This window comes from Berghia stephanieae, chromosome 4 (genome assembly GCF_034508935.2).
Source record: "Berghia stephanieae isolate SIO BIC M18660-M18661 chromosome 4, UCSD_Bste_1.3, whole genome shotgun sequence".
Classification (NCBI taxonomy): domain Eukaryota; kingdom Metazoa; phylum Mollusca; class Gastropoda; order Nudibranchia; family Aeolidiidae; genus Berghia; species Berghia stephanieae.
Window position 1 is genome coordinate 19775111 of NC_088363.1, and position 25000 is coordinate 19800110.

At 37.1% G+C, this 25000-nt stretch overlaps 1 protein-coding gene across 4 annotated transcripts in view; it reads left to right on the forward strand.

The window, feature by feature from the left end:
* The window catches only part of LOC144970184 (uncharacterized), a 65759-nt gene that overhangs the window by 20671 nt on the left and 20088 nt on the right, over positions 1 to 25000 (forward strand). For 2 of the 4 annotated variants that reach the window (XM_078909561.1, XM_078909565.1), the window contains 7 exons: positions 6737 to 6807; positions 7078 to 7264; positions 7970 to 8044; positions 9059 to 9150; positions 10553 to 10626; positions 11415 to 11476; positions 13309 to 13392. In XM_078909561.1, coding sequence (XP_078765687.1) covers positions 6737 to 6807; positions 7078 to 7264; positions 7970 to 8044; positions 9059 to 9150; positions 10553 to 10626; positions 11415 to 11476; positions 13309 to 13392 — 645 coding nt within the window. Of the gene's footprint in view, positions 1 to 4056; positions 4492 to 6736; positions 6808 to 7077; positions 7265 to 7969; positions 8045 to 9058; positions 9151 to 10552; positions 10627 to 11414; positions 11477 to 13308; positions 13393 to 25000 lie in introns of those variants that run through there. The other 2 variants (XM_078909562.1, XM_078909564.1) reach the window with 2 other exon arrangements.

The following is a 25000-nucleotide window of genomic DNA, read 5'->3' on the forward strand; positions in this document are numbered from 1 at the left end:
TTGTACTCGTTGCCTCAAACTACTATTATTGTGCTATTTCTTAATGAATTTTTTTTCAATGAAACTACCTACTTGTTGAGCACCATATTTTGGTTTTGAATTAAGGCTTGATAATCTGATGTCAAACATTGTTTTTGTTAATTTGAAATCATTATGCGTGACTGTTTATGGGGATGGGGAGAACAATGATGTGGTTTGGATTGACATAATCAGATTCTCCATATTAGTAAAACGTTTTGTTTTGTAACCTCGGGTAGTTAATAATTTACTAACTTCACGCGTAGATTGTAATTTTACTTATCTATACCTGTATGAAAGAAAATAAATTATTAGAGTTCACTCACAGTAGATGTAAAACATATAAAGAAAGCATGCCGATATATATCTATCTATTTCATTCTTTGCGTGTTATTTCAAACATGATTTTTTAATAGACAACTGTTCCTCGTAATAGTTGGAACAAGAAAAAATTTAAGTAGGGAGTGAGAGAGAGAGAGAGAGAGAGAGAGAGAAGAGAGAGAGGGAGAGAGCGAAAAGAGAGAGAAGAGAGAGAGAGAGAAGAGAGAGAGAGAGAGAAGAGAGAGAGAGAGAGGGAGAGAGAGAGAAGAGAGAGAAGGAGAGGGAGAGAAGAGAGAGAGAGGGGGTAAGATTGGGAGAAAGAGATAGTGGGACGGAATAGAGTGCTAATAAACCTTATCTCACTTGACTCGGGTGATAAGTACCTATTTCGACATTTTGGATGTTTCTTCTATAAAAGTGGATATAATATTTGCCGAACTTAAACACCAGACTAACAAAAAACACTCAGCCTTTTCCTATTCTTTCCTTCTATATTATTCATTATGTATATATTCTTTTGTCGTACCCCTTAAGCATGACTACCCCGATACAGATACCCAAACAATCTGAGCTTATCACCGTATGAACAGCCTCGATTGACCCCTAACAAATTGCCAGAGTTCTGCTTGGTTGCACCCGTCAAATCGTGTTATCTCCCCTTAAGCCGTTTACTATTGACTCTCCAGTCCACGCCAACCCTATCAATGTCTTTGTGTCAACAAATTATTATGACAGATATGATCTGCAATCAACATGTCTTTGATTTGTCTGAGTTTTATCAATGGCTTATCTCCCGCAAATTGGCCACATGTAATATTTAAAACAGTGCCATATTTTGATGAGCTGGATTGTTCTCTGAATCCAGTCACTTGAAGTGCAACAAAACCATCACCAATAAACAAAAAAAAAATGTTCATGAATGCATATCTAGGAAATACCATCGGACCTCAAGACTGTAAATTTGAGGAATGAAGATAATTTTTTTTCAAAACGGAAAAATAAAAATAACAATAATAAATGGCACTTGTTGAGCGCTTTCCATGAACCAATCATCTCAAAGCGCTTTACAGATAATGAATTACGTTACGGACACAGGAGGTTAAAATTAATCATTGAAGCAAAATACATATTACTTCAATAATAGTATACAAACAATACAGTCGGCACGGTGTAAAATGAATTTTGAAAAAGTGTTTTTTTAAAGCAGATTTAAAGTTTGAGATATTCTCGACTTCTCTAGTGGGTTGCGGTAGGCTATTCCAGAGTTTAGGGCCATAATATTGAATAGAGCGATCACCAAAAGATTTGAACTTGCTTTTTGTAGATAAAACAGAGTGGTTTCTCGTGACGATCAGAGGCCTCTGGTTCGAGACTTAAGGTTTATTAGTTCAGATGTCAAAAACCTATCAACGCAATAGATGCAATCTACATGACCACCGCCCGACCTCTAAAAAGCAGTCAGAGTGCGACCATGAAATTTGTGGGACATATTTGAGTCAGTCTGAAGTTAACATTTTCATACTCCTATGTTTCCAACTCAAATCTCTATCATTTCTGGATAATGGGTCTCAAACGCCTTGATTTTTATTGTTTTCACTTTTGTTAATTCAATTTTAAAAACAAAATGTCTTTATTGTGCTTCCATGTGGCCCTGGTAGGGTAGTTTGTGCGGCTATGTTGTCTAGTGCTATGATCGGAAGGTCCTGGGTTCGAGCCTCGCTCGGTGCAAAGTTGAGTCCTTGGAGAAGGCTCTTTACTCACATTCTCTCACCATACTCAGGTGTAAAATGAGTACCTGGCCGTTGACAGCGTTTTCTCTGTCCGAAAAATAATATATATCATCGCCTAACAGGCGTCATATCCCGTCCTACATGTTTAATTTTGCTGTTGGCCAGGGGTCCCTTGTAAAGCGCTTTGGGCACGTTCAGTGGATATTGCGCTATATAAACGCTCTTTTTTTTTGTTTGACTGGCCGCGGTTAAGAAGTATGGCCACGCTGGGATCGTTCTTGCTCAAACACAGCATCTCTTCAATTGTTCTATATCAATACTACACACACGTTTACATTCATGAAGTCTAGAGCGCGACCAGGAAATCAAGCGAGCCAAATGGATTTCGTTTTATCCAGAATAGAGTGACACAGTGACGTAAACAGAGTTCGGAGGCCGTGACCGGTCGATTAACTTTAGCTAAAGAGACAAATTTTGGAAAGATCGGACACAGAGAAATCCTGTCTCTATTATTTCAAGACAGTCTCTCTATCTCAAAGGTTGGCAGAACACAAGAGTGGCCAAGAAATTGTACATCAGCTGAGTCACTGGACAATCATATTCATGTTCGTGCTTCGACTGTCTATGGACTTTATGCTCCTGAAAGACTGACTCAATGTCTATGACATTTTCACTGCCTCGCCTAAAGTCATCTACTCATACTTTTCCATTTTTTTTCTATATTCGCTTCTTTCTATAGACAGAACTAAATACAAGGCCTAGAGATTATATTATTTCTAAGATAATCGACAAATTAACCAAAAAACAAATAATGATAATTATGTAGAACACATTTAAAAGCACAGAAAAGGGAAATAGCAATTATTAGAAAGAGATCGAATTTAGACTGTTTGGATATTTGAATAAAAGCAGGATTAATGAATGGCAAAGCGGATATTATTTGAATTTAAACAACAAAGTAAACATGTTAAAGGCAACCAAACAAAATCGTTATTGTTTTATCAGCAAATAAAGAATTTTCATTCTATGATGTTAAGAAATAGTGTGTCTCTCTGTGTGTGTGTGTGTGTGTGTGTGTGTGTGTGTTTGTGTGTGTGTATGCATTAAGAAGAGAGTCTTGGTTATGCCATGTCAATGAAAAGCACACACTCTTATGAAAATGAGAAATAAAGTTACATGTCTATAAATGATGCTTGTAGGTTACTTTTAATCGAATGATTTATTTTCCTAACTATTTCCTGTCTATTTTTTGCGTTCCATTTCTTTCATTCCGCACTCCATCGTTCATTATTGTTCCCCGTGTAAGCGTGTAATGGATATGAACAAATTATGAATAAAATCAGCGTTTATTTTATCAGAGAGAATTGATACGTATATCAACAATTAATTATTATTACATAGATACATGTATCGCCTTGTGTTCAACGCACATTATTATATATCTAGATAGGATATTCTTTTTATTTTAAATGTTACAATGAAATGGATTAAGACAATTTTACCTCTAGCTAGTCGCATATCCCAATTTGAAATTAGTGAGGAAAACGTGTGTCAAAATGGTTGATTGTTCATGAACCGAGACCGTGGCTCCAACACACTGACCACATAATGAATTTTGCATCAACAGTTTTATCCATTTTACGAAAGTTATCGTTACGCCACTTTTAGTAATCGGATTTAGATTCTCTCCATTGTAGATATATTTAAAATTACTAGGGGTGTAGCCTATTGTCTCAAAGGATTAACGTGTATGTGTTAATGGGTTGAAAGTGACACGACGTCAGCTTTATGAATGAATTGTTGAAATTTATCATGCGGCTTTATTTTATTGTTTTTGTTGTTTTTGTTGGGTTTTGTTTTGTTTTGAATTTTTGTTTTTTGTTTTTGTGATTTTTTTGGTGTTTTTTTTTCTGTGGTTTGAATCCGATATTGTTTTGTTCTATTCATGTTTGACATTGTCAGTGATTTTTTTTTTTTTGGTTTCTAGTTGTTCTTTTGTCTCAATATCATTCGAAAATAAACTTGTATTTTAAAAAAACTTTTTAAAAGGCAAACTAAGACAGGTTTTGAAAAATGACACACGCAAACATGTTATTTACAACTTGGAAAACATTGACATCTTTCTGACTGAGTCAAGAATGGTGCAGGATAACACATTTCAGTGGCCTTAATTAAGGCAGTGTGTCTAGTTGATTCAATGGCCAGAATAAAATCAGCTCCTCTGAGCTCAATTCCCGAAAATGACCAGCTAGTCATCAGCCCCAAGGAGCCACTGGAAAATGGAAATTCCGTTCGAGTGAGTCCCAGGAAAGCAGCTGTTCCCAAGCTGCCCCCCATCCATGTGACACAGGGTCATATGACTAAGTCTTTCCTGTCTCCTGTGCAGGAGGACGACCTGAAATTTGTTCAAGATGTTGAGACGGTAAATAACAAGATGTGTAAGAGTAGAAAGTCTGCGACTATATTTATAATATCCCTTTATATATCCCATTACTCAAGGCGCCAATATATTGTAATTTTCCTGGTTTATATATATTTTTTATTGTAAACAACTATGGAACCGGCGCTGGAGTAAGAGAAAAATCTGAAAATTCTATGTATGAAATAGTGCCAGATGAAGCAGGGTGTAAATGACAAGAAAAATAAAATCCCAAAACAAATCAGCCTGCTTTGATGGGGAATCGAACCTCATACTTCCTAATTACCATTGAGACATGCTACCATCAGAAAGGCTACCCTTTCAGATCTTTATCACAATATTGCACTCTCAAATGTATGTTACTAACGTTTACTTCCTTTAGAATGACGATTTGAATCAGTAACATTAGATGCCTTTGTCATTTTTTACACACAATGATTATGTATTTTATGATTTACTTGAAAAGAGGCGACTGTCTGTCCACTCAACCTTAACTTCGATGTTTACTTCAATTCAGTCCAAATTAAATTTATTAATCAAAAAAGCTAAGAAAAAAAGTCAAAACCAATTCAGAACTTGAGCAGTTCCAACAGAGAGGAAAGCGCGACAAAGTGACCATATTTTTTGCAAAGGCACAAAAGACGAGGTGAAATTACCTGTCTGTGATATTCAACAAGATAAGAGGAAGTCATCTTAATCAATGGTTCTCCAAGACGCTCACTTGCCCTATTTCATACTTTCAACTTTGAAGCAGCGGAACAGTCTCACATTTCCAATGAAAGAACAATGGAATTTGAAAAGTGTTGAAGTTACAGACTAACATAGGAGAGGAAGAAGAAGAAAATTCACTACTTTTCTTCCATATTTATTTACGTAATTCTCTCCTTATCGACCGTATTCAGGAATGTTTTTTAATGTCATACTTACCCAACACAAACATTGATTTTTGGAACTCGATCTAAAAACACTGAGTACAAACTAGACATAAATAAGTTCAGGAAAACAAGCTTTACAAAACAGAATTATTTTTTTATAAATATAACCAATTTTTTAACTTCGAATTCTGTGGTGTACGAAACAAATCTGTGCTAAATAATAATAATGTTTATTGTATCGTAACGGATGTGACAATTTCCCTATTGTTGGTAAGGAGAAGATTAATCTTTTTTATGATATAAATTATTTTCAGTACAAAACATCAAAATTGTAACTCATTTACTCAAATTGTTACAATATCGTGATGATCAAGTTCTTAAAAACAGAATTCAAAGTCAAAATGGCCAAACATGTACTATTTGAATTTGTTTCACTTTGCAGAAATTATATTGCCTCTAAATCAAACATATAGATAGTATGCGCTTGGCTAAGAAGCTCATAACATTGCCATCCGGAAGTATAACGGACCAACACACACAACTGAGGGTATCTATGAACGTTTATAGTCGGGTTAATACAGTTCAGCGAGCATTACTCATAAACGCGGATGGCAAAAAACAATAACAAAGACCTGAGTGACGTCATCTTCGAACTATCTATACATTGAACGCAAATCTCATTTATTTTACTATGACTATAAGACACGATTTATAACCAATATCGGGAATTATATTGACCAGAGAGCGAAGCACCGAGTTTCGGAAGGCCGAGAAGTTCCCGAATTTGGCCAGAAATCGTATCATAAACACCCATCCTCCCCCTTTGAGTTCTTTGTGTTCTATGTCATCAATATGTCTATAATTAATTGTATTCTACGTCATCAATCGGTCAGATCAGATATCATTATTTATCTGATACGTATATTAATAGGATCAAAGAAGAAAGGAGGGGGATGGGGGTGTAATTCTCTCATCAAAATTACCCGGACATAATACCATTTGGAGGAAGGGTCACATTTGGTTCTTTAAAACAAGAGCGTTTTTTCCCCTCTAAAATCTTAACGCAACAATTGAGTCATCATTCAAATACAATTTATATTCTGAGGTGATGTTTTGTTTCATTTATCATCCTTTCATCAGAATATGACTATGAAGACATTTTTATTTAAATAAATTAAAATGTAGTAATAGTAACTCCGCCTAGTGATAACAACTCGAAAATAGAAATTAACACGAATATCATTGCAGAATTTTGAGCTTTCAGTTCAGGCTTGTAATATTGAAGCAGTCTGATTTTCAATTAAACTAAAGCAAATTGTGTTCATGTATTATTATTATTCCAAAATACGTTGAATGTATTTTTCCTTCCATAGCCATATTACCGATTCAAGAGGATGGCCAGAGTTGTTCTTCTTCTCATCCAAGTCTGCAACGTTTGTAAGGAGTAAGTATTTTTGTTTGTTTTGTTGTTTTTGTGTGTTTGTTTTATTGTTATTATTATTATTATTATTATTATTATTATTATTATTATTATTATTATTATTATTATTATTATTATTATTATTATTATTATTATTTTATTATTATCATCATCATCATCATCATCATCATCATCATCATCATCATCATCATCATCATTATTATTATTATTATTATTATTATTATTATTATTATTATTATTATTATTATTATTGTTAATTAACCCATCTAACAGTATCGTAACCCAAGGTGTGAAGAAAGAACCATGGTTTGCCCTTTTGGACAATTTGGTGGCCACAACCAGCATCAAACAGAAGAGAAAAGGCCCCCGAGCTTTCGTGACATTTGTACCCAATGAAAAACGAGAATTGGTACAACTCACATTTGACGTCAGCGAGTTCAAACGGGATAGACGGACGGAGGTGTGTTTTATTCTATTTTTAAAAAATGGAGATTCATAAACTTATCTCTTTTATTTATCATTTTAAACCAATGCATCTAGGATATTATCAGCTTTTATTGGGGGGTTTTTTCATATTATTTTGCTTTTCTACTTGCAACGTGTCACAGCAGTTTGGTCTTTGCTTCGTACAATTTGCCGGTGAACCCTAGATTTTTCCAGTCTTTATTTCAAATAGACCCAAAAGACAAATTATTTCTTCTTATGGATAAACAGAGGGACGTTTAGTTTAAGAATTGTAGCCATGTTTATTCATGATAAAGAGATTAATTTATATCCATAACTAAGATGAATTTGCTGTCAGGAGATAAAAAGAAGGGGGGGGGGTGAAATTTGGCCATTGGATTTTGCATCTGTCGGCATTCACAATCTGGATGAAAAATAAAGAGAACAAGTATGGGGCATTTTAACGCAATAATGAAAGATTTTGTCGATTCCTGCATTTCTTAGTATTTTCTGAGCATTATTTTCAAAACGAATGATGACAACCTACCAGTCATTTAGAGCTAAATTCTTTTTTTTTTTACACATTCCCATGTTCTCATCTTAAATTTATGACCAAAAATGATCTTGTACAATGCGGGATTTTTGTAAAAGATGATTCGTGCTACCATTTTAGTTGTGAATATAAATAGACGTCTAGTGATCTTCTTTTATTTTTCCTCAGTTTATTTTAACAGATGAAGTCCGAGATACCCTCTCCTTTCTCCCTAACAGCCGCCCTCAAGATCAAATACCAAAGGTAAGAAGTAAGGTAGTATAATGTCGTAAAACAGAAATCAGACCTTAGTGATAATCTTTTCTTTTAATACCTCAACCTTCAACGGGTATTAGGAGATAATATCAAGCGATGCTGTGTTGACAGACCGATCACCATATTGACTTTAAAATGAATTATGACATAAGCACGAACATTTTTAATTGTAAGTATGACTATTTTGGTGCGCGGATAGCTCATGGCATTATAGTCCAATGAATCTAGACAAAAAAGGCCGACCAGAAAGTATGATAATATTACAACCTCATCATTATTTACTAGCTCAATAAAGAAAATAAGTGTGATGTAAAAAAACTGTTTCCAATGTCACTGGAAGTGTAAAACCAGTCTTACATAGAACTGGATACGTACCTTGTGCAACTGATCTTATGGTTTCAGAGTGATGGCATATTTTTTCTAGTCTAAATCATAAATGATGATTGTCAAGCAAGATCATCCATCCACGATCTTTTACGACCCGTAATCCTAAGACAATGCCTATACATTTTGCTACTAAAATAGTAATCCCATCTTATGATTCAATATGTAACCTATGAAGTGTTCACTATTTACTCCAGAGGACTGGCTGCACACTTCCCATGAGTTTTGAACCGCAAGAGTATAAAATGTGGGAAGTCTCTGCCCTATTGACTTTTAAAACAAATTAATTACAGTAGCATGCACATTTTACTAGAAAGTATGGCTATTTTGGTGCGCGGATAGCACATGTAATAGTCCAATGAAATTAGACCAAAAAAGACTGACCAGAAATTATGATGTATGCATTGTCGTATACGTACAAAACATCTTTCCCTCATTTTTGGCAATACAACTTTTACTTCATATATCGAAAGAGAAAACTGATTTCTAACTTGTCAAAATTAAATCTTTTTCAAAAATTGAAATGTCTCAAAAATAGACGCCGTATATGTACAAAAACATTTTATGAGGATATTTCATTTTTTTATATGACACTGATATTATCTTTCAACTCCTCAGGTTATTCGGTGCATGAAATCCCTTTTCGAAGAGTTCAACAACTATCCTTTAAGTGTACAGAAACAAATATGTCAGAAGGCATTTTATGATAAGTGAGTTGTTTGTACCGACTGTCTCTAGATACACCTATTTGCAGATCTGATTACCGATTGCAATTATGGGATCGATATAACATTATTAGACGTACAATAGTTTGCGTCGGTTGGGGATATTTCTATTACTACTATGAAGCCATAACAATTTCGGTTATCAGACCTACGAATTAATACCTATCGGACTGTCCCATTATTGAAGTCACCCTGACAAATTTGGAAACCTTCATTATTTGCGCTGGAATAGCAACTAGCTTTGAAAGGAAATGAGTAGAACTTGCTCTTGACATCTGATATACAATGTAAATTTCAGTTATCGAAACAAATGCAATACGGGAGCACGAGAATCTTTGCAGCGGTTTGAGTCATAAATACGCGTGTGAAAAGTTCGACTGAAGAAATGATTACCTTCGGATTTTAAATAAATCTAGTTTTACCACGGTGCCTAATTATCCATATAAAGAAAACTGTTTCTTAATCAAACTATAAATAGTATCTTTGCAAATCTATTCCCTAATACAAACTGGGTCGAAAATAGGGTTAATGATATTTCAATTTTATTACTTATTCAGACTCAAAAACTGTTTTCTAAATTATGAATTGATCTTTTTCTTTAAGAAAATTAAATTATTTAAAATCTAACTACTAAGACGAATCACTCTCGAATTTTGTATATCGATATATTTCTTTCCGGTATAGTTGATCATGTGTGTTGTAACCCATTCATTGATACTTATTTGCCGGTCTGCTAACCTAACGAAATTATAGGATTGATTTAATATAGTTGTATTGGACAATATATTGCGTTGGTTTGAGAGTTTTTCATTAAAACACTAAGACCATGACAATTTGATTATCAGACCTGTAAATATGCTGGTTGTGAATCATCGAGTGCCAATGGGCACGCTGACCTAATGACAGACTATAATCTTATACTCTGATGCTTGGCGATATGCCTTTGGATAAATCGGTTCATGGAATACCACACTCGACTCAGGTGTCAATAATAGATAGGTATCGGAATACCTTAAAGGTGTAATTTGTCGTGGGCAATGAAACATTGTATAGCCCACTGAGTTCGGTTAAATCATATAAATGCCCCTTTTTGTGAATGTTAATATTTATCTCGAATGTTTGACTGCCAGAAACTGTGGACTGTAAAAGGCAAGGTACAAAAATGAATATATTAGTTTCAATGAAAAAAGAAAGATTAATACTGAACATGGAATATTTCGGGATCAAAATCCTTCTTTGGAAGCAACTTTAACAAAACAGTTCAAACATTAATACTTACTTTAAGATAAACGGGAGAGAAGAGTTTGTTTTGATTTTTAAAATTCATTATAATATACAGTATTTAATATAAATTTATCGCTTTTTTTCGTGCAATTCCCCTCAACAGGTATCGGCATAACAGAGTCATTGTCAAGAAAGGACAGAATCCAGATGGGATCTATTTTGTTATGTCGGGCTCCTGTGAGTTATAATACAACAATTGCAATTCATGTTCAACAAGTTAGCCTTTTACAAGTAAAACTGAAACTGACAGTCAGTCCCTCTTCATGGGTCGTGTTTCTGATATTCCTCTGAACTATTAGACATATATAAAAGTTTTGTTTTCATTTTTTTAAAAAAAAATTTCATTATCTAGGGTTTAAAAACTGTGTAAAAAAAAACAAACAATAGGGAAAAAAGTGTGATGTCAAAAAACTCATTCCAATCTCCTTGGAAGTGTAAAACCACTCTCTTGGATGACTGGATACATATCTTGTGTAAATGATCTTCTGGTTTCAGAGTGATGGCATCTGATTATCTTTTCTAAATATATGCTGGTTGTCAATAAAGATTATCCATCATCGCTCTTTTAGGTCCCGTAATGAAAAGAATCTGCCCATACATCCTGTTACTAAAATAGTTATCCCACCTTATAATTCAATATGTAACATATTTATTACTAGTCCTCCGAAGGACTGGTTACATACACACTTCCAAGAATTTGAAACTGGAGGAGTAAAAGATGTGACGTCACAACTTCTTGTGTTTTCATATTGTCTTTTTTGATTAGTTAGGGTTTTGAAATGTTGTAAACAACAATGAGCTGCTAACGTTATCTTTGATGGAAATAAAGTATCTACTTTAAACTTTAAAATATTAACAACGTTTGTGGCCTTAATGGTAATAAACGCTGTAATCTTTATTTGAATGATCTTTGCTGTTGTTCTCACTTCTCATTGAATATTTTGTTCTTTTTTCTTTCCTCTCAGTAATCGAAAAGCACGAAATAGGGAGACAACCCAAGGAAATTCACACGGGATCTATATTTGGGGTAGGTTATTTCCCTTCTTAAAAATCGAGTTCCTCCCTCCTCTATCTATCTATCTATCTATCTATCTATCTATCTATCTATCTATCTATCTATCTATCTATCTATCTATCTATCTATCTAACTATTTATCTATCTATATATGTCTATCTATCTATCTATCCACTTATCTATCTATGTATATCTATCCATCTATCTATATATATAGATGGATCTATATGGATAAATAGATAGACACACACACACACACACACACACACACATATATATATGTGTGTGTGTGTCTGTTCATTTTTCTTCCCTCCCCCTATTTATCTCTTTCTTGCTCTTTACTTCCTCTCCCATTTTAATTATCTTCAAAGGAAGTATGACCAGTTGTATAAGTCAGATGTTTCTTGTGACGAAAGGTCAGCGTGGTCGTTCCTCCGGGACGACATCTAAATTGGATATTAACTATCGATGGCTTCTTTCTGGATAGGACGCTGATTCATTGATAGATATAAACAATTTCCACCAAACCGGAGTTGTAATTGCTAGCCAATCATTTCATGGTAGACAATGTTAATGGGATGGGGAGGGAGAGAAGGTTTCAATATACACGAGACTCGATTACCATAATCCCTAAGAGATGTAAAAGTATAACAGAACACATACTGTTTAAAATTGAAACAATAATATTTTGTAATAATTTGGGACCTTTATATAGAATATCCCCATGGATTCACCATCCTTAATGCGTTTTACACTGTTTTAATTATCTTCTCATCGTGTCAAATGGAACACAATATTCTACTTGAAAAGACAGGTCGCCTGTTAGTCATCATTTTTGTACTAATTTATTGCCAGTGGCCAGATTCTCATTGATCGATAATGGTCGACATGTCGTAAAACGTCCATGGCTAAGAGTGTCTCGAGGTTGATCTCTTATCTACCTTCCTCACATTCCTCCACTTATCGGAGACGTACAATCAATCGGAGGCATCGCTGTATCGAATAAAGCAATCATTGGGTCTTTCGCGCGTGATGAGAATAGTGAATATGTGGTGTATTAAGATATCTATTCGTAATGGCGTTTCGTACTTAGTCAGGCAAAAGTTTGCATATGTGACCAAGCGTCTTAGTCTGGGATTATGCCAGAATGAATTAGATTTTTCTCAGAATGAATCTGTACGATGCTGGCCAAGATATTAAGATCAAAAGATACGAAACCTTGTCAGACCAACCCTAGAATTCAGCAGTACAGTTTGGGATCCTCATCACAAGTATAAGTCGATCAAATTGCTAGGGAAAAAATCCAAAAAAGAAGGTCAAACAATTCATAGGATGTAACAATAATGAGTGTTCTGATTTTTAGCCACTTCAATTTTGAAGAAAATGAAACAAAATGGCAGTTTGTTTGTTTGAGCAAGAAATATCTATTATCTCTCTCCGTACTTGGGTGTAAAATGAGTATCTGGCCGGTAACAGAGTTGTCTCTGTCGGGGGAAAAATACAATTTTGCCTAACAGGCGTCACGTTTTGCCCAACTGTTAAGTATTACTGTTGGCTTGGGGCCCTTGTAAAGCGCTTTGAGCACGTTTAGTTGACATTGTTCTTTATGAAAGCTCAAGTTATTTATGTTAATTAATCTATTGGGCTCCATAGAATAACCAGAGAAAATTTAAGTTTCAAAACACTCAGGGTATTCTACTAAGCAAACAAGACGAGTATTTTCATCTTTAAGTCACAAAATAAATGACAAAAATTGCGGTTTTCTCCGAATGATGAAAATTTGACAAAACAGGTATTGAGAGTCGCCTCTCAAACGTCTGGTTTTGTTATTTCTGTTTCTCTAGGAAAATGACCTGATAACAGGTGCCAAACGTCGTCACACAGTCATGACGAGAACGGAGACGGAGATTTTGTATCTTCATAGGCAGGTAGGAAACAGGACTATGATTTTGTTTACTTCTTGCTTTTTATCTATTCCTGTATGGACATACAATTAAATTGGACTGTGTCCTTATTTGATCTCTCTCTTTCTCTCTCTCTCTCTCTCTCTCTCTCTCTCTCTCGCTCTCTCTCTCTCTCTCTCTCCATCATTACCACTGTTTCCCTCCTCTCTCTCTTCCTCTCTCTCTCTCTCTCTCTCTCTCTCTCTCTCTCTCTCTCTCTCTCTCCTTCTCTCTCCCATTCCCTTTCTCTTTCTCTCCCCTCTCTTTCGCGCCCTCTCTCTCTCTCTCTCTCTCTCTCTCTCTCTCTCTCTCCCCTCTCTCTCTATTTCTCTCTATCTCTTTATTTATCTTTCCCTCTCTCTTTCTATATGCCCGCATGTTTGTGTGTGTGTGTGTGTGTGTGTGTGTGTTTGTTTGTTTGTATGTGTATTCATATTCTGTCACTGAGTTGGATTTTCTTTTCTTGATTCTATAAATTTTATTCATTTTTATGTAAAAAGAGCAGATTTAAATTATTTTTGTTGCCTTCAGGAAAAAATATCGTAAAGAAACACATTGATAATTATAATGTAATTTTGAAAAACAGTGCCATTACGGCATATTACGAAATGCCCTCACTTCAAAAGCTTTATGAATATACCGGAAATTCGGTGGAAAGCCACTGACTAAAATATCTTTGAATATATTGCTTGGTATAAGTATAAAAAATAACAAACTAATTAAAAACAAAGCATAACAGCATAACGACACAAAGGGCAGGAAATGGGAATGATATGGGGGGGGGGGGAATGCAAGAAACATTAGAATATTTCATTCTACGTAGTGATATCGACGAGTGGATTGATAGCGAAATATTAAGTGTGACTCACACGCGTCCACGATAAATATATATTCACTTCATTCTCTCTTTTTTTTTTTTTTCTATTTAAATGCGGGTTCGGTCCGCATCCTCTTCCTGTTAGTTCTATTCTTCATTATAGAAGAGTTCCTCATTTAACTACTTCTCCCGCCAAACCTACTTTAATTCATGCTCTTTGTCTTCTCTCCTTTTCCCTAACATTATTATTTTCCATCCTTCCTCCCCCTATCCCGAACCACTCCTCTTCCTCTGCTTCTTGAGCTTGAGGCTTGTTTTTAAAATATAGCGCAATATCCACTAAACGTGCTCAAATCTTATGGTATGACACTCGCTTTAGGATCGGAACGTCCTGGGTTAGAGCCTCGCTCGGCACATAGTTGAGTCCTTGGAGAAGGCTCTTTACTCCCATCCTCTCACCTTACTCATGTGTAAACGTTGTCTCTGTCCGAAAAAAAATGTAATATCGCCTAACAGGCATGATGTTCCGTCCTAAATGTTAAATGTTGCTGTTGGCCAGGGACCCCTTGTAAAGAGCTTTGAGCACGTTTAGTGGATAGTGCGCTATATAAAAGCTCAATTTTTTTTTTAATGAATTATTCCCTTTTAATGACTATAGTTGTCAACGGTATTCGAAATGCTGTCGTATTCACCAATACTTCAAAAATACAATCTTTAACAAAACATCCAGCCTACCAACTCAAAATACAATAATCCTTGTAATGAAATTTTATCATCGAAAATTTTACATTCACATAAAATTATTCCTTTCGTCGGCAAATTAATACCAGTACAGGGAAATACGTTTTTATTTCATCCAAAGAGATAAAAGCCTCATAAGGACGAATCACAAGTCCAGCATTGTTCCTGTGAGGTCAACAATGATCATTAATGTCTAGAAAGTGAATTCAGTTTCCAGACTTTTACTACCTGTCTTATGTTAATGTTAGCGAGACAGCCAGGCTCTTTGTTGGCTGGTGTGTTGTCCATACAATTAGCGTTTCTTTCCATGCTACTGTTTGACATTGTTATTACTCGACAAATCTTATTGCCCTACTGCATTCTTCTGAGCTGTACATTTCTCCTCTCCGAACGCGTTTTTATTCGTTCTTCTCCTCCTTCATTCGTTACTCATCTCTTCCTTTCTCCCTCTCCCTAATCATTCTCCCCTCCCCCTCTTTCTAACCCTCCTTGTTCATCAAGTTATTCTTTTTTGTTTACTTATTTTCTTTAATGATTTATCTCAGATCGAATGTTCATCAATTTTGCGTGCTATTTCAGGCTTTTCCAAGATTGATTTGTCATTATTTATATTTCAACTATAAAAAATAAATGACATTCAATCCCATTTTAGTTTCGATATAATATATCGATTTCATCATGACATTCGAGTATCGGGTTGACTTAAACTACGATCAATGAAACCCATTTGTTTCCCCATACACAAAAAAACGCCCAATTTGCTATGCTAAAGCTCCCGTGATAGGGGCGCTTATTTTCCAATTTAAAGACTGATATCGACAGATGAGGACATCAAGTTTCACTCTGTTCTGTTCCAGACAATACCTCCCTTTGCGTGACTGGCAGATCGATAATCGGTAAATATAGTGTCCATTCATTTGCAGGAAATCGTACGTCACAGATGATCGTTGTATAAGGAAAACGCTTCGAGGAGTGATATTGAACGCTGTATCAAATTACAACATGTTTGAAGCTATCGGGATAGCCGAGGTCAAGAATCTAAAGAGATAGTTGGACAGATAGATAGGTAATGTAAGGATGGATAGTTGGATAGATTGATAGGTGGTAGATGTCAGACAAATAGAAAGATAAATTGTTTTAAAAGAATATATATATATATATATATATATATATATATATATATATATATATATATATATATATATATATTAAATCTTTCACTCACATTTTTTTGGCCGAGACGTCTCGGCCAAAAAAATGTGAGTGAAAATTTGCATTATATATTAGCTCTAACCACCATTATCGAGCACTTTCGTACCTACAAGTACCCACCAACACTCATAAATAAATATATATATATATATATATATATATATATATATATATATATATATATATATATATTATTTGTTCATCTGAGAGGTTGATTTGAGGTGTCTGGGAGGAACATTCCTCCCAGACACCTCAAATCAACCTCCCTGATGACTCCAGGAACTCTGAACGAAACAATGTTGTAGGAGAATTTGTAAAACAATAAGAGGTGAGAACATATAATAAATAATTCGCTCCAAGAATGTGTCGAGCAATCTACGTGGTTCCAGCTAACTCCCCTCAATCACACACACACACACATATATATATATCTATATATAGTATTGTTTGTTTGTTTTTAAGGGTTTTACGGCGCTTGAAACAGATTAAGGTTATATCCGCGCCAGTAAAAAGATAGTAAAGAGTTATAGAATTACAATTAAAGCACTCAAGAAAAGGTAAAATAAAGAGGAATTTGTTCAAATAGGAAACATTTTATGTAGATTCCAAAAGCACACTATCAAAGGACTTAGTTTGAAAAAGCCTCATCCAGACACAAGCACAGGTCCCAACTAAAAGGGATACACTCAAATGTTTACAAATCATATATAATATGTAAACAAAACAATACAGTGCATAACAGAGAGATGATTTACAAGACAAAAGAATACCATCTCCCAAAACTCTAACTATATAATGACTGTTTCCCTCCCTGCCGGGGTCTCCGGCCAGGGCCTGGACAAAACCAATTAATCTCATTCCAAGGCAAAGACAGAAAGCATATTGGAAAACAGGGATATAGGGTGATAGAAGACATAGTAAATGCCTCCCTTCCCACTATGGGAGGTAAGGAACCCCACCCATATATATATATATATATATATATATATATATATATATAGTGAGTGAGAGAGAGAGAGAGAGAGAGAGAGAGAGAGAGAGAGAGAGAGAGAGAGAGAGAGAGAGATTTACTTTTAAGTCCAGTGACTCGAATTTGATTTTTTTTAAAATAAAAAAATTAAAAGATTTAGTCTTTTCTGGATATTGTCTATTATCAAACTATACAATACACACTCGCAAACACACACACATATATATATATATATATATATATATATATATATATATATATAACTCACACACACACACACACACACACACACACACATATATACAGACGAACACAAATCACCACAGCTACTGTTCGTCGGATCACTTTAGAGAGTCCATTGGCGCTGTTCCGTGACAGAATCAGGAGTGAAGGAGAACACCGTTCGTTCTATTCCACTAACTGTTCCAGCCCGATCGGCTTGATCGCCACTGATAGACAGACTGTAATGGCGCGGTAAGATCGCTAATTGTTTGAGGGGAACAATCAAAACCGACGAGAGGACAAAACAGAGAAAAACGGTCCCTCGGGAATCGAGTGTGACTTGGCTAACATTGACAATAATAGAGAGCGGTGCCTTTATTCTTACAATTTCATGCCGAAAAATCACTGACGTTATTACTCAAGATTGAGTTTATTCTTTTATGCATTAATTACTATCAGTGCTTGTACCTGTTTCTGACTGTACCGGTAAGTTATATATTTTTAAAAAGTATTTCATTTATTTTTAGATGAGATTAAACTCTCTTAGACGCTAAACGAGATCTTTTTAAATCTTACTCATTCGAAAAAAGGTAGAATACTTAAACTCAAAATAAATAAGAATATTTATATTTATATAGCGGATTTCTACGGATTTACCATGTTCAACGCGCTTCACGATGTTGCATTTATTTCTCCAACTTGAATTTGAACAACAACAAAATTTATTGTTGATTATTCGAGTGATTGATTTTGTTAGGCGCTGTACTGCGGATAACGCCCTGATTACTTCAATCTTTCCTTTGAATAACCCGAGTTTACATATAAGATAACAATAGTGCGATATTATCACTCTACAAATCTTAATGCCTCTGCATTATTCTGAGTTTTAAATTGCTTTTTTTCCAACTTGTAATCAAAGCGATATGTAAGTGGTCTCAAGCGACAGCAACTTTTCCAAGGACCTCAACTTTGCGCCGTCCAGACCGAGGCTCGAACTCGAGACCTACTGATGACAAGCCGTGTCATACAAGAAACAACAAAGCCTTGAAAAAAATTCCTGAATTCAAATTTTGCCCAGAGATAAATGCTTTTGATGTGTTTTAATTTCTGAATGAATTATCTTTACAAACAAATAAAACAAAAGGAAACAAAAAATATATAAATATTTCGATGTTTCCAAAAACTTTCATGATGAGAAATAACGCTTAAGACATTTGAATGTTATTGTTGTTAATGTCATATCATATTTTTATTTATTCGTTATTCTTTGTTGTTTTTACTGGGCTTTTTTTCTCTACTCTCTCTCTCTCTCTCTCTCTCTCTCTCTCTCTCTCTCTCTCTTTCTTTCTTTCATTCTTTCTTTATTTATTTCTCTCTCTCTCTCTATCTCTCTCTCTATATATATATATATGCCTTTCTCTATATATCAGTCTATCTGCCTATTTCTGAGTGTGGCTGAAGGTGTGGTTATTTAGCACAATACCGTGCACCGAATTTCAAATCAGAAAAAATAAGATTAAAAAAAAAAAAACATAAAAGAGACGGAAAGAACAACTTTGAGAGTGCACAACTTCTATCCTATGTTGTTTTATTGGTTCATTTCTTTGTGACAACCCTCTTTGATTGAGTTCTGTGTGACCCTATTTCTATTTCCACCACAGAGACTGTTATTGTTAGTTTCGTGTCATTTACATGAACTGCCATTGACACTAAAGCAGCAATAGATCATTGCTACTCTTGGGGGGACGTTTTCAATTAACTTAAAAACAACGGGGCGAGTCAATATTATAGAAACAGCCGTAATATAATAGAAGTTGTTAAAGTTTAAAAAAATAATCTCAAGTGTTTAATTATGATTATAATAATATAGCAAGATATTAAGATCTTTTGAAGAGATATATATATATATATATATATATATATATATATATATATATATATATATATATATATTTATGAGTGTTGGTGGGTACTTGTAGGTACGAAAGTGCTCGATAATGGTGGTTAGAGCTAATATATAATGTAAATTTTCACTCACATTTTTTTGGCCGAAACGAGTCGTCTCGGCCCAAAAAATGTGAGTGAAAATTTACATTATATATATATATATATATATATATATATATATATATATATTATATATATATATATAATATATATATATTATAAACAACAAAAACCATGAAAAATAGTGCTCAACTTTTTGATAAAGGAGCTATTTATAAATATTTCAAGTATAATTATGAAATGTTCGAAACAATATTGCCATATTATATTTGAAACACTATATATATATATATATATATATATATATATATATATATATATATATATATATATTTATATTTATATATATAACATTTGAGAAATATGTTTAGTTTGCTTCCAAGGTGCCCATTCTTGCTTTCCTAATCTACACAGTAGGTCAATTTTATCAGATTTTTTTTTCATCTGTGGTTTTTTAGAGTGGATTATAATCGAATAAGTTTCATTTGGGATCCGCGTGGAGAAAGTTCCGGAAAATTGTGTTAAATAATATGTATATGATGTCATTCCGATAGCTGTTTGATCCTAAACTAATGCAAATTGTAATTCAAATTTAGTTGTACTATGTTTTTTATCCAGGATCCCCATATTTTTCATGTTTATGCGGCACAGTAATCGTTCTTACCAATTATTTTTGTTGCTCATATTATTGAAATTAAAGATCGAAATTAGAGAAGGATATATCTTAAAGAAACGAACTTTCTTATTGGTGTGAGGAATTCATGGTGAAAACTAAATTGTGTAGAAGTTAACCAGACAGACACTCAATAATAAATCACATTTGTATGTATTTAATAACTTTAGAATTTATATAGAGCAATATCCACTAAAGAGATCAAAGCGCATAGCAAAGGGTCCCTAGCCAACAACAACACGTACAATGTAGGACGAGACATGACGCTATAAAAACCGGGGAAAACTCCGGCTCCGTGGTACTAATGGCTCTAAAGGAATACTTTTTTTTTACATTACTTAAAAACCAGATAAACGGCAGCGAAACATTTGGCAGATGAGATTCCAAGATCTTATTATTTACAAAGAGTACATGTCAAATATTATCTATGACGACATCCATCTGGTATTTGAGTATTGTATTTATGTCCTGATTGTTTTGTTGTTGTTTTTTTTTTGTTGTTGTTGGCTGAAGAAGGTTTTTGAGCCCGAAATGTTCCATGTTTGGTATTTTGTTCTTTTTTGAAACACTGTCTGTCATATTCAATTTCTTTTATATCTTTTTACAGTCCACATCTTCTAGCAGATTAGTATCATTTTAAGATGTGTCCTTTAGGAGTGCATGGGCCCCTCAGCCTTGTTGGAATAAAGCCCTATCATTTTTTATAAGACCCTCTCTGACTTATCTTATATTGGAAGTTTTCATATTTGCAGATGGGAAAAGGTGACTTCCTATGAAGAGCCTCGGTGACAACGTTGGTTTATTACCTAATGGACAAAACAATTCATTGTTTTTGGGTTTGCTTTTTTTTTTTTTTTTTTTTTTTTCGCCTATGTGGTCCCCCTCGTGGATCTTTACCTTGCAGTTGGTGAGGGGGCTTGAGGCACACGGGAGGGCAAAGGTGTAAATCCCGGTCGACCGTCACGAGACCATCCCGGGTATCGAGCCAACGAGCCACATGAGCTGCTCGCCCCGGTGTGTGACTAAATTTGATCCAAACCCGGTGCCCGAATAGCAGCCCTATCCCGGGCGCCACACTATTGTCCTTATGTCGAGTCCCAAACAGTCCCGTCAATGGCGAAGCGGTCTGCCGCCTAGCCAAATAATACCGCGTTCGTGTCGCCCGGGTCGTCGGCACGTCCGAGAAAAAAGCAAACGTCCCATGCATCAATCGATTCGCGGCCTGCCGATTGGAAAATGCGACGGCGGGGATGGCGAACTGACGCGTATATTGTCCCTGAACGTCGAGAGCCAGAGTATGGCAAAAAATGAGCTTTTATCAAAGCTACTGGCCGTTCATTGCGTTGATATCCTCCTTTTACAGGAGACCCACCTTTATTCAGGCGCGCAATCTTCCCGATTCCAGATCCCAGGCTATACGGTGGTCCAACGCGAGGACACTTCGAGGCTCAAAGGAGGGGTTAGCGTTTACGCTAAAGAGCCATCGAAGGTAAGGGTCATTGAGAGCGTAACGGACAGCAATGGGGTGAACCGAATTTCCGTGGAAGTAGGTGGACTGTGTTTGCATAATATCTACAAACCACCTAGAGCGACTTGGACTACACCACCGGTACCGGTGGTCAGCCATCCTTCCATCTGTCTGGGAGACTTTAATAGCCACCATCACGAATGGGGCTACCGAGACTGCAACGAGGCAGGAAGACAACTCCGCTCATGGATGGACTGTAATGATCTACACCTAGTGTACGATCCTACAGCCAAGGGTACCTTCCGGGGTACCCGCCATAAGAAGGAGTACACTCCAGACCTCACCCTCGTAACGAAAAGCGCGAACGGTGAACCGCTGCAGGTGAAGCGGACAGTCCTCGGGGACTTTCCGCATAGCCAGCACAGACCGGTTCTTGTCACAGCTGGGGTGACAATACCGAGGGTGCAGTCTCTCCCACTTTGCAGATGGAATTTCAGGAAGGCTGACTGGGAGGAATTCAGTTCCTATATCGAGCAGGTCTGCCCTGCCATTCCTCCCAAGTCCAAGAATATAACCAGATTTAGTAGGCTACTGGTTAAGAGCGCTCAACGCTCTATTCCACGGGGCAAGCGGAAATTCTACACCCCTTGCTGGACAGCAGAGTCGGAAGAGCTGTACCGAGAGTACCAGCAGACCCAGTCCCAGGACACAGCCGATAGACTACTTCAGTCTCTGGCAGAGGGAAGGAAGCAACGGTGGCAGGAGACCGTGGAAAGTCTCGACTTTACACACTCCAGCCGCCACGCTTGGCGTTTGATAAAGAAATTGGACCCAGATCGGAATTTCGCGAAGGCTGCACCGGAATGCGAGGCAGACACAATTGCCAAGAATATTAAGAACCGTAGTAAGCGGGTCCCTAATCAGGCTTTTGAGCGCGGTGTCCGCAAGGCGTACCGAACGATTTTGGACTCGCTACCTGCGGAGGAGTCGGACTGGACGGCCCCGTTCAGTCCCCGAGAAGTGGGTGCAGCCATTAGCGAAGTAAAGAACGGCAAAGCAGCAGGGATAGATGGTGTATATCCCGATATGGTGACGCATCTGGGCCCGAGGGCACGGGCCTGGCTAGCAGAGGCAATGTCTGACGTCCTTGCAAAAGGAAAGCTTCCACAAGTGTGGAAGCACGCGAAGATAGTTGCCATCCTGAAGCCAGGGAAGCCGGCGAAGGAGGCAGACAGTTACAGACCCATATCGCTGCTGAGCTGTCTTTACAAATTGTTGGAGCGTGTTCTATTAAACCGATGGGGGCCGGTCCTAGACGCTGCCCTGCCACCTGAGCAGGCAGGCTTCAGGGAAGGGAGGTGCACCACGGAGCAGGTCATTGCCCTTACAGAGCATATTGAGCACGGGTTCGAGAGAAAACAGCAAACAGGTGCTGTGTTTATAGACCTATCAGCGGCGTACGATACGGTCTGGTGCGATGGGTTAATGCTCAAACTTGCAAAAATCATAAGGTGCAAAAAGACCTTGAAGTTGTTCTCTTCGATCTTAGGGGAAAGGCAATTCCACGTCGCGCTGGGAGACGTCACGAGCAAAGTAAGGAAATTGAAGAATGGGGTCCCTCAGGGGTCGGTACTTGCGCCAATGCTGTTTAACGTTTACATTAGCGATATGCCGAACACTTCCTCCCTGAGGCTGGGATACGCAGACGACTGGGCACTCGTTACTCAGAGTAAAGTGTGGACCCGTCTCGAGAGCGTACTCAGCGAGGACGTCACCAGACTCAAATCCTACTTTGACAAGTGGTACCTGAAGATGAACACTTCAAAAACCGTGGCCACTGCATTTCACTTATGCAGTGGTTGGCACACCCGTAAACTGAATGTCCTAGTCGGGGACCAGCCACTCCCATATGAGCCGCGTCCAAAATATTTAGGGGTGACGTTGGATCGCAGCCTTACCTATCGGGTTCATCTCGAAGGGGTTGCCCGGAAGATAGAGAAGCGGAACAGTCTTCTGAGGAAGCTGGCGGGATCGACTTGGGGCGCTAGCCAAGCGCTCCTGAGAACATCCGCCCTGGCACTATGCTATTCCACCGCGGAGTATTGCGCTCCAGTGTGGGGTAGAAGCAGAAACGTTGAGAAGGTGGATGTAAAACTTCTCAAGTCGATGCACATAGTGTCGGGAACGCTAGCAACAACCCCTAGAGAATGGGGCCCGGTAATGGCAGCGATCCAGCCCCCGATGTCCGGAGGGAGACCATTACGGGAAACTGGCTGAGTAAGATCAAAGAGAGAGGGAATGGGGATACCCCTCTCATGCGCATAATGAACGGTGCCCCCGTTTCGAGCCGAAATAAGTCCCGGTAACCCTTGTACGCAGAATCCCTGACTACGGACAGAGCTGCACATACGAGATGGAAGTCGGTTTGGACGAATTCAATCCCTCGTGGGGGCGGGGACCTACACTCCTCTAAGCTTGGTGAGAAGTTGCCAGGCTTTGATACCAGTAAGAGGAGACACTGGGTAGCTGCGAATCGGCTTCGGTCGAGGAGCTGCCTAACGGCCGGTGCGTTACATCAGTGGGGTCTAACTTCCTGTCCTTTATGTCCACGCTGTGGACAAGAACCCGAAACGGCAGAGCATCTAGTCGAAAGGTGTGTTGTGACGATGCTACCAGGCGGGTTCGCGACGGTGCACGAATGCGGACCGGACTTTGCTGATTGGGTCGATCGTCATAACATAATAGTGTGAACCATAAGAAGCTGCTGCCTATGTGGTCTCGTGGCATGACACTCGCTTTCGGATCGGAAGGTCCTGGGTTCGAGCCTTGCTTGGCGCATAGTTGAGTCTTTGGAAATGGCTCTTTACTCACATTCTCTCTGGTGTAAGATGAGTACGTGACAGTTAAAAGCTGTTGGCCAGTACCCCTTGTAAAGTGCTTTGAGCACGTTTAGTGGATTTTGCGCTATAAATAAAAGCTCAATTTTGTTTTCATACAGAGTCCTCTATTTTCAGTCCCAAGGAATACAAAATTAGTAATTATTTCCGAAATGCATTAATACTAAAATTAATGAATGATCCTGGTCAGTTCTTTGTTATTGCTAAATTTTCCACGGAAAACAAAAATTGCTCAGAGCACAAAGGGTGGGCTATAATTATTTTGATTAATAGCAGAAATAAATTAAGGACCGCTGATAATTTTATTCCTTCTTAGTCGCATTAACTCAGAGAATGGCCTATTCGAGGTTGATCGTCTTTCAACAAGAATGAGGCATGGAACACATGAAAGAAGGCAATTGTTCATGGTTTGAATCGACTCATTTCATCTTGGATTTATAATGCACTTTTATTGAACCCAGCCATGAAATCCCACAATGTGCATTTTGAGATTCATATCAATCAAACGTATTATTCTTAGACCGATATATATATATATATAGAGGTCTGAACCCCTGGTCTGTTTGTGGTCAGTACATATCAAAGT